This window comes from Squalius cephalus (assembly GCF_949319135.1).
Source record: "Squalius cephalus genome assembly, chromosome: 4".
Taxonomy (NCBI): domain Eukaryota; kingdom Metazoa; phylum Chordata; class Actinopteri; order Cypriniformes; family Leuciscidae; genus Squalius; species Squalius cephalus.
Window position 1 is genome coordinate 36351025 of NC_137125.1, and position 10447 is coordinate 36361471.

At 33.0% G+C, this 10447-nt stretch overlaps 1 protein-coding gene across 2 annotated transcripts; it reads left to right on the plus strand.

Moving 5' to 3' along the window:
* The first annotated feature begins 925 nt into the window (after positions 1–925).
* Positions 926–10176, plus strand: LOC307157085 (uncharacterized protein). Of its 2 annotated transcripts, none has more exons than XM_079868856.1 (10): positions 926–1142; positions 2640–2757; positions 2885–3072; positions 4934–5078; positions 5331–5466; positions 6215–6326; positions 6468–6549; positions 6829–6937; positions 8916–9021; positions 9185–10176. In XM_079868856.1, the coding sequence occupies exons 1-10, from the start codon at positions 1115–1117 to the stop codon at positions 9238–9240; spliced, it is 1080 nt and encodes a 359-aa protein (XP_079724982.1). In that variant the 5' UTR covers positions 926–1114; the 3' UTR covers positions 9241–10176. The 2 variants fall into 2 exon arrangements, with proteins under 2 accessions (XP_079724982.1, XP_079724981.1); XM_079868855.1 differs by having other exon boundaries at positions 927–1142; positions 2640–2788; positions 2889–3072.
* Positions 10177–10447: the final 271 nt, after the last annotated feature.

Consider the following 10447-nt stretch of genomic DNA (forward strand, 5'->3'; position numbering starts at 1 on the left):
TATGTGGTGCATTTTATTCCAAAAATGATTTTCTTTCTCAAATTCATGCTTCAAGTTGACAAAGCACAATAAACGAAATCACACAATAACTGTTTAACCAGACATAGCCTTAATTTGCATCTAAATAACTTTCATTGATTGTCTTTCATAATGCACTTAACGTTACCATAATATTTATTAGGGGGACAACAGATCACAAAAATCGCGGTTGAGACCATAATATTTATTAGTGGGGCAACGGATCATAAAACTCGCGGTTCAGACAATATTATGTTTTTTGAGTTACAGATAGGAGTTTTTCAGATCAGAAAAACAAAACAAAAAAAACTTTAAGTAACGTTAACTTAGCCATCGATACCACAGCCAGCAGACGTATTTATGCTTCGTAATGTTCGACACATTTAACTGGGATTGGGGCCGTCCACACTGTTTTATCCATTGTAGGCACCGCTCACGTTGTGTTTTCGGCTTTGGGAATGGAAAGAACACAACTCCTCCAGACAATCTCTCGGGGTATGTAGTGTCCGATTTACAAACGCCATGGGCGCACGCTTCACCATCTTGCTAATGTTTGTCGGACCTGCTCACATAGTAACGGTTGCTATGATGTGTGATTGGACAATGGCCGTTTTGGGGGAGGGGCCGGCGAAAGGTCAATTGTCAGTTACCAACATTCTTCAAAATATCTTCTTTTGTGTTCAGCAGAATAAAGAGTCTCATACAGGTTTGGAACAACTTGGGTGAGTAAATGATGACAAAATGTTTCATTTTTGGGTGAACTATTCCTTTAAATTTAGACTCACTGCTAAAGCTGTTAAAAGCGCCTGCATTTACGATTTCTGCCCTGCAGGTGGCGCCAGAGCTTAAAAAATAACTTCTTGAAGAAGATAAATTAATTTTATTGCTGTACTATATGGATTTATTTATTTATTTTAGTTCAAATGGACTTTAAAACCCTTTACGAGTTATCTTTGCGTAAAACCATTATGAAATTAATTCGTCAAAACAACGATAGCCTGCTTGTTTAGTTGCCTACTCTCGAGCAAATGCAGTTAACGTTATATTTACTAGAAAATGAAACTGAAAGATTGCAAAGGGCGTTTCATTTAGGAATATGGCTTCGAACTATCGAGATGATTCGGGTGAGTTTCATATATATTCCGATATCAAATAAACAAAGTGCATTAAACACATAATTAAGCTGTCAGTACAAGACAAGCAATCTTTTAATCTCAGGTAGCCTATTGCAGTGATCTAGCTTGTCTGCGGTTTCGGTCGACACCCTCTTGTCTTGGTTAAGGCGTCACTCTCATTTAGAAATATTTCACTAAAACTAGACTACTTGTGACAAGTGAACTTCCAGTGAACTTTTCTTAATGCGTTTATTTTGGAAAGGCAAAGTCTCTTACCTTAAAGACAACGAGGCATGTTGTCACAATGGGAATCAGTGTTCAATCCTTTAAAGTTGATCAATCAAAGTTGAACCACCTGTAGGTCATTTTTGCTTATGGTTTTGTGTAAGGGGTTTCTTAACTTTAGATTTGCGGTTTGTGCAACTTGCTGCTACCACTGTTTATGCACACATATTTGACGATACGAACTATGCCAGGTTGTTTCAACCCATGTTTTGGTCAAATATGGATTTGTCCAACCGGTGGGTTTAAAAAATTTAATTTAAAAATGTAAACCAACGGTTGGGTTTGTCCATATTTGACCCAAACATGGGTTGAAAGTGAAACAATCCAGGCTAATATTTGAAAAAGTGACCGTCCAGTACAGCTCTCAGAAAAAAATGTGCCAAGTTGTCACATGTGTGGTAACGTTACCCTTTTAAGGTACCTTTGTACCTTATTTACCACTCAAATGTGAATTTTAGCATTATAAAAACACATGTGTGATTATATTAGTAGGTTACCTAAATGGTAGTGACAATGTGTATTTATTTTTAAATTGTACCGTTTTTAGATGTAAGTTTAGCATGTGCAGGATGATGATGAATCAGCCAGTGTGTTATGAAAGGAATTAAACCGAAACATTTGCTAATTTAGTTGTTAAATGTTAAAAGAGGGATAAGATGGCCCCTGGTAAATCGACCCCCCTATGTGGTAAGAAACCCTGTCTGGATAAACGTTTACAGAATGTATAAATTACTTGTAATTCTTATTCATTTTTAAATATATTTTTTTAATTCACAAAAATATTAAGCAGCACAACTGTTTTCAACATTGATAATAATAAATGTTTCTTGAGCACCAAATCATTTCTAAAGGATCATGTTGATCCGAAGACTGCTGAAAATTCAGCTTTGCCATATCAGGAATAAATTACATTTTAAAATGTAATAGGCTACTTCTTTTAATAATCGTAATAATATTTCACAATAATTATGTTTTGAGTGTACTCAATTAAAAAGTAGCACACACACACACACACAAAAATGAAAGTATATGGCTGTTTAATAAAAACCAACCATTTGATAAAAGTGAAATAAAGTCCTTCCCTGTGTGACAACTAGCCCCAGACTCCCCAATCTCAATTGCATACATTTTTATCATTATCGTCAAACTGTCTAAAAATTAATTTACAATTATTGATTCAAACTGTTCTCATATCAATAAAGAGCACTCCTTTCTTCCTAGGTGAAGGCAGCAGTCAGCAATCTAGTGAGAGTTGCTCAGATTTCAGTGACAGTGACACGGACTCGGAGGCAGCCACCGATTCTGCCTCTGACACCGAAGCAGCTGCACACACATCTGGCACTGAAGCAGCTGCACAAACATCTGGCAAGGTATATCTAAGACTACTTTAGAAAGAATCATCATTATTGAGTGTGAATGCAGCTTAATAAATGAATAAATCTTAATCAATTCTGATGCTTTGTGTTCAAGCGTAACGTTTGTATGCATTACAACCGTGGTAACTGCCGTTTTGGGGACAAGTGTAGGAAGGAGCACATATGCAGTTACTTTCTGCAGGGTTCGTGCAAGTATGGTGCCGGCTGTCATCTCAACCACAACCTTCCGAGTTCATCGTCTAGACACAGTAGACGAGATAGCGGAGCCTCGTCTGAAGGTATGTGTGGATGGGGGTGGAAAAGTAAACTGAGAAATTGTACTTTTTAATTCAAATGTGGGTACTGTATCATCAATACTCAATTAAAAGTTAAAGAAACTTAAATGAAAAAGCATTTCCACATGTATTATTACACATATATCCAGTAATTACACCCACATGTAATTACTTAAGTAAACTTTTTTCGGTTACACTTTATTTGAAGGTGTCATTGGTAGAAAGTACTTAAATGTATAATTACAGAGTAATAATCATTAACAACATGTACTTACTATAGGGTTAGGGTAGGATTAGGATTTGGCTGAAGGTTAGTTGCATGTAATTATGTATAATTTACTGTTATTACTATGGTAACTACATGTAACATGTAACAAGGACACTGTAAAATAAAGTGTTACCCTTTTTTCTTAGCTTTCAAACACACTGGCTCTAAGGACACACTCAATGTTATCCTGAAACATGACATTTAAAATGTCAAATTCAGCAGCAGCTGATAGTTAACTCTTAATATAGACAAATAACCAAACGTTCTTCAATTATAATATAATATAATATAATATAATATAATATAATATAATATAATATAATATAATATAATATAATAATATAATGATGTGATAGACTATTCATCTGACCAGGTGGATTCAGAACTTCTCTTGTCCAATTAGATATGATGACCAGAACTATAATATAATATAATATAATATAATATAATATAATATAATATAATGACGTGATAGACTATTCATCTGACCAGGTGGATTCAGAACTTCTCTTGTCCAATTAGATATGATGACCAGAACTATAATATAATATAATATAATATAATATAATATAATATAATATAATATAATATAATATAATATAATATAATATAATATAATATAATATAATATAATATAATGACGTGATAGACTATTCATCTGACCAGGTGGATTCAGAACTTCTCTTGTCCAATTAGATTTGATGACCAGAACTATAATATAATATAATATAATATAATATAATATAATATAATATAATATAATATAATATAATATAATATAATATAATATAATATAATGACGTGATAGACTATTCATCTGACCAGGTGGATTCAGAACTTCTCTTGTCCAATTAGATTTGATGACCAGAACTAAAATATAATAATATAATATAATATAATATAATATAATATAATATAATATAATATAATATAATATAATATAATATAATAATGACGTGATAGACTATTCATCTGACCAGGTGGATTCAGAACTTCTCTTGTCCAGTTAGATTTGATGACCATAACTAAAATATAATATAATATAATATAATATAATATAATATAATATAATATATGTCCTCTGAGACCAAAGACTAAATTTCATTGGATTTTTTCATTTTAGTATTATTAATATATATATATATATATATATATATTTTATAATATTTATTCATATTGAAGACACTTTTACTTTTAGTTTTAGTCGGTTTTAGTGTAGTTGACATTTTATTTATTTAATATATTTAGATTAAATTATTTGTATTTCAGGTTTATTTTATTTTTTTGCAGTTATTTGCCAGGGCAACATTTCTAATTTTCCAAATGTTCTAAGCTTAAGTTTTTAATCTAATATATTTTATTTATTATTTTATTGCAGGTTTAATTCAATCAACGATAACAGTAATTAAAAAAAATAGTATTAGTTCTAGTTAACACTAACAGCACTGGAATGAATACGACTGATAAATACAATTGAGATCTGTTGTATAATTATGTATGTTAATTAAGTACAATCACTCATGCTTGTGTTTATATTGATGTGTGTATGTTTAATCATCAGTAATCATTTGATCTTTTTTTTTTAATCACATACAGTCGCTGATGAAGAATGTGACGGGCCCTACAGATGGCAGTTGAATTTTGGAAAAGGCTGGGAGAACATTACCCATGATCACATTCTAGAAGCCCAGTATTCACTCCCCAACACCAAGGGAATCACGATCTATAACACCCGTGCCGGGTATGTGCAAACAAATACATATCTATTTGCGTGTACCAAGATTTTTCCAAAGATTTAATGGAATAGTCACCCAAAAATGAATATCCTGTCAATATTTTCCCACATTTTGTTCCTGTACGCTGTAACACGCTGTATTTTCTATTATTATTATTTATTTATTTGTTGCCAAATTTGCCGTTAATATGTGCTTGTAACTCGATTATTGCAGCTATAAGTAACTGACGTGTTGACTCCTTCTCATCCACATTACAGGGTCATTTCGATTGATTTCACTAAAATGAGAGTTCTTAAAAAAAAGAAAATTAAAGTGCGACGTATGAGCTCAAAGGATACAAAGTGGTTGTGGTATTACAGAGGTAACCACTGCTGGTACCAGTATGGAGGGAAGGTGAGTTTTACACTCATGGATGTGAGACTGAAAAATAAACACACTTTCACAGTCTCACTAGTTTTTAACTAAATTTGTCCACTAACAATATTCCTAGTTGAATATATTGTTAATTTCCTCTTTTTTTTTCTGAACTAACATTTTTCAAAAACAAAATTGTGTTGGAAATGACTATACATTTTGGAATTAAAACACAGACTGCTTTAAGGCTAAATGATATCTAGCATTTAATGTATCCTATACAATTTTCTGGTTTTCTGTATTTTTTTTTCTTGAAATTACCGTAATGAAAATGACATATGCACTGAGCAATAAGTATATAAAATACATAGAATATAAATAATATAATAAAATAAACATTTTTTTTCACTTTTTTTAGACTATCATAGTTCCGTAGTTTTAAGTAATAAATCATATATTTTTATGATGGATGTGGAATATGATGGATTTTACGACAGAAATTGTATATACACTCCACAAAATATTTATATAAAGGATATTTTAACATTGAAAGTCTGGGTTTGGGACAAGAAAAACAATAAACCTATACATAAAAGTCATTATTGTTACACTCCTGCCTTGTTTCCCCTGTTTTGTGTTATTTTTAGATGTATTGTTCCTGTGTTTCACTTCCTGTGTTTGCCTAGTTATATCTATAATATTATATGGATATGAAAGTGATATTATGCATGAATGAGTTTGAATATTATTTAATGAATATCTATTGATTGTATTGGTGTGTCTATAGGGCAAAACCAGTCCAATTGAGAGCTCAGAACTGGAGACGGCATATCAAAACAACCAACGTGGTTCAGTTAAGTTCAGCATTGACTCTGCCCAGTATGAGATTAGCTTCAAAGGTTTGTTTCATATTCACCCCCCCCCCCCCCCCCCCCACCCCACACACACACACACACACACACACACACACACATCTTTTCTTTTCAATTCCTTTCTATAAACAGGAAAGGTCACATTCATGAATGTCTTTGTGTTTCCAGGAATGTGTCAGACCAATTCATCTACAGGCAATAAGAGGCGAGTTAGACGCCGCCCAAAATATGAAGCATCACAAAGTGGAGGGTAAATACTGAACAGATTCATGTTTGACTCTTTGCCTTATCACATTACAATCTAATTTATAATGGCATATTGAAATAAAAGTGCTACACTTGTGATATTCATGTATATAACACCCACTTTTCTCCATTCAGTCCATTGCAAATTTTTTTACATTTTTTTCATTGAATATTCTGTTTCATTCATAAGTAAAATTAGTTGTGTTTAAATTGATTTACATTATTGTTTAAAAGTAATGCACATAACTAACACTACTAACAATTCATTGTGCTCACAAAACAGATTACAAGGAATAACATCTCATATCAAAAACTTGTTGAATCCTCCAACAAATAGAACTCCAGTGTGGCAGTTTAAAGGGAGAAATCAGTGGTACACCTTCAACAACACGGTAAAACTTCTATATTTCTTTGATTATTTACAAATGCACAATACTTTTTTAGTATGTTAAAACTTTGAGGACAATTTTTTATGTGTATATTGATTATACCACACGGTTCTCTAAAATGCTTGATTCTTGATTCTAATATTTTGTATAATGACTGTCAAATTGTACAGTACATTTGATCTTTTGTGTCTCTGTTTAAGTTAGAAATGATAATTTGCACCTTTTGCGACTCAGAACGGTTGATGGCTGTAGTAAAAACAGCCTCAGAGGGCTTTAGTGTTATTATTATTTTAATAAAATGACTTACAGAAAAAGTTTCAGAAAAGTTTTTACTTTGCACTTTTCACGTACAATCGACAACGTTGTCAAAATGATCCCCGTTCACGCAGATCCTTTAAAACAATTAAAAACGTTGTAGTATTCATGCCAGGCCAGTAGTTGGTATGTAGTAGCGATTTCACTTTGTAAAGAAAAACTACGCGCCTATAGACTAAACACGTAATACATGCGCATGACATTACCGTTTCACAAATTCTCGTTTCTGTAGTTTACATCGAGGCTATAATGGTATCGGTTTCAAAAACGTTCTAGTTGAAAGCGGCGTCGTGTAAACGTCCCTTCAGTTTACCGTACGCTACCCAGATACAACTTGTAAACTGGGACGTTTCTGAGTGCTCCGACTTGTACCACGTGAACGCTGCAGATTCATTTTGCTGCTGATAGTGTCGCCATAGAAACACATAATTCCAAGTGTGAGGACGTGAACAACTCTGAAGAGAAAGTCACGTGTGTTGTCATTTACGGTAATTACGCCATGAAGTGAAGGCAGCATTTACCTTGATGTACTAAAATAACTCAAATTAATAATAATAAATAAAAATAAAAAACTAATAAAAATGACAAAAACGTACAACAAAATTACTAAAACGAATTAAAATTAATATCAAAATATCACAGGGTTTCTGCAGGGCTTAAAAAGGTCTTAATTCGCCCTTACACAAATTAAGGTCTTAAAAAGATCTTAAATCAGAGCAGAACGTCTTAAATTAATAAAGTAATGGCATGAAATGTTGCAAACATTGCAAAAATGTTATATCTTCCTCAGTTTTTTTTTGTCCTGCTTTCCAATACAAATATCTAAACATCTTTAAATCAAGATACATTTACTTTGAAAAATTGAACAAGAACAAATATCTATCAATTTTCCAAGCCCATTGGCAGATATTTGTTCTTGTTTTAATCATAAACTCAAAAGTTAATTTTGATCAATTTCTCAGTAAACAAGACTTTTTGTATCTCCAGTAAATGTATCTTGATTTAAGAATCTTTAGATATTTGCACTGGAAAACAAGACAAAGATACTGAGGAAGAACATCACTTGTTTTTTGCCGTGTGATCAGAAGATATGGTAAAAGATATTTCCATATTCTAGTGGTTGGGAGCAAAGCGATTCAAGTAATGGATAGCTATTGGAATTTATATTTTCAAACTCTGAAGTGTTGCTTATACAACTCATTGTGTTTCTCCCTAGACTTTTACATTTCGAGAACATATTGACGTATTGTGTTGCCTTCAATTTATTCCTTACATTTTTCTTTACTTCGTCTTAAAAACGCTTAAATTCACCTTCATAAAACCTGCAGAAATCCACTATAATAGGATCTCAATAATACTAAACTAAAGTTGTATTGGATTTGTATTGTGTTACAGAATACAAATACAAGCCTATATAGAAAATATTATATACAAAAACGTTAACTCAAGTTTTCATGACCATGTAATTATATATTTGATAGCCGTATAATAAGCAGGAAAGTGCATTCAACCAGTAATTATTGCAATATAAAATCCTTCAGGGTGACCAGACCTGATCTTCCTGAAGGGGTTTAGATTGCAGTAATGGCAGGCTGAATGTACATTAGCCCTTAATTATCGAGAGAGAGAGATTGAAATTGCTGTAACTGATCTTGTTTTTCAATAGGGTGGTTGTTCAGTCTCAAGTGCTGACATTGAGAGGTGTTTCCAACAGAGCCAAGCGACCATGCATTTCACTGTGAATCATGACGCTTACACTCTGGATTTTGCAAGTATGCCAGCAAAAGCATTTAGAAACTATTATTTAAATGTCTTCTTTTGTCAGTAACATGAGGCACCACACGATCTTTGGGTTTATTAACATTACTATCTTCTTGAACATGATTTTTTTTAATATGATAAATGTTGCTTTGTCTTTTTCTTTTTTTAATTTAGAGATGAGACAAGTTAACCAGAACACTAAGGCCGAACGCAAGATCAGGCGAGTGTAAAAAGGCGGCGGAATGTCTTGCAACGGATGTTGGCAAATACTCGAGATCAAACAGCAAATAAGAGTCGAATCATGTAGTTATTTAGTAATTATGATTTGGGATTATGGGTTAGGATGTTTTAACAGGATTCACTTTTTTGTTTCGTAAACTGCCTGCGAAATTTGAACTGGTTAATTCAGTCATTTTGATTTATTTTATGTTAATATGAATTATTTGAAATCCCAGACAGCAACATCGTGTCGGCCCAGATCCGGCCCACATCTGGTTCTACGTGTACCAGATGTGGGCCGGATCTGGGCCGACACTATGTTGCTGTCTGGGATGCTGCTTGCCACATCAACTTAAGGAAGCATATTTTGCTTGTTTAATTTGAAGAATTGTATATTTTGTTATCATGTTTGGTTATTCTATAATTATTCTTATCAGCCATTGTGCCATAGCAATACAGGCATGCATATTTTTTGCCTGTGCAACTGCCTGACAGCCAATGTTTACACACAGCTTGGACAGTTTCATTTTCCAAGTGCACTTAGTTTTTTTAGCATTCGACACTCCGACTTGCTGAAAGGGTTAACAAATGTGGATTCAGGGATGCACAATAAAACTGTGTGAATACCGAGTGAATATTTTTACATTACAAAAGTGAATTACCACTAAATGAAATTACAACAATACGACAATCATTTGTGTAAAGCTGTTTTTACTGGGTTAATTGATTATAAACTGAACTGTTTACATGCAACTGTCACGTTTAGTTTTGGTTTTGTTTCATGCCTTATCTTTGTGGTTTAGTTATGTTATCCTGCCTTTTTCTCCCCTTTGTCATGTAATTCCCTTGTCCTCTTGTGAACATGTCATGTGCTTCCTTGTTTAATGTGTTCTCATTGGTTCATTATTTCATCCTTGTTCATTACACTCATCCTTGTGTCTTGTCGAGTCATTAGTCTCTGTATTATTGACCTCATGTTTCCACATGTTTCTCTTGTCTTGTTCACTGTAAACCTCTGTTGGCGTGTTATGTTGTGTTATGGTCATGTCAAGTCAAGTTATGCTACGAACCAAAACCCAAAACCAAACGTGACAGCAACAACATGCTATGCAAGAGTTTGTGGAAGTGCATGGATGCGTTTATAAGTGCTACTTGATTAAAAAATACATAAAAATGATGAAATGATGTGGCCTTATTTAACTACAACACACTGAATAC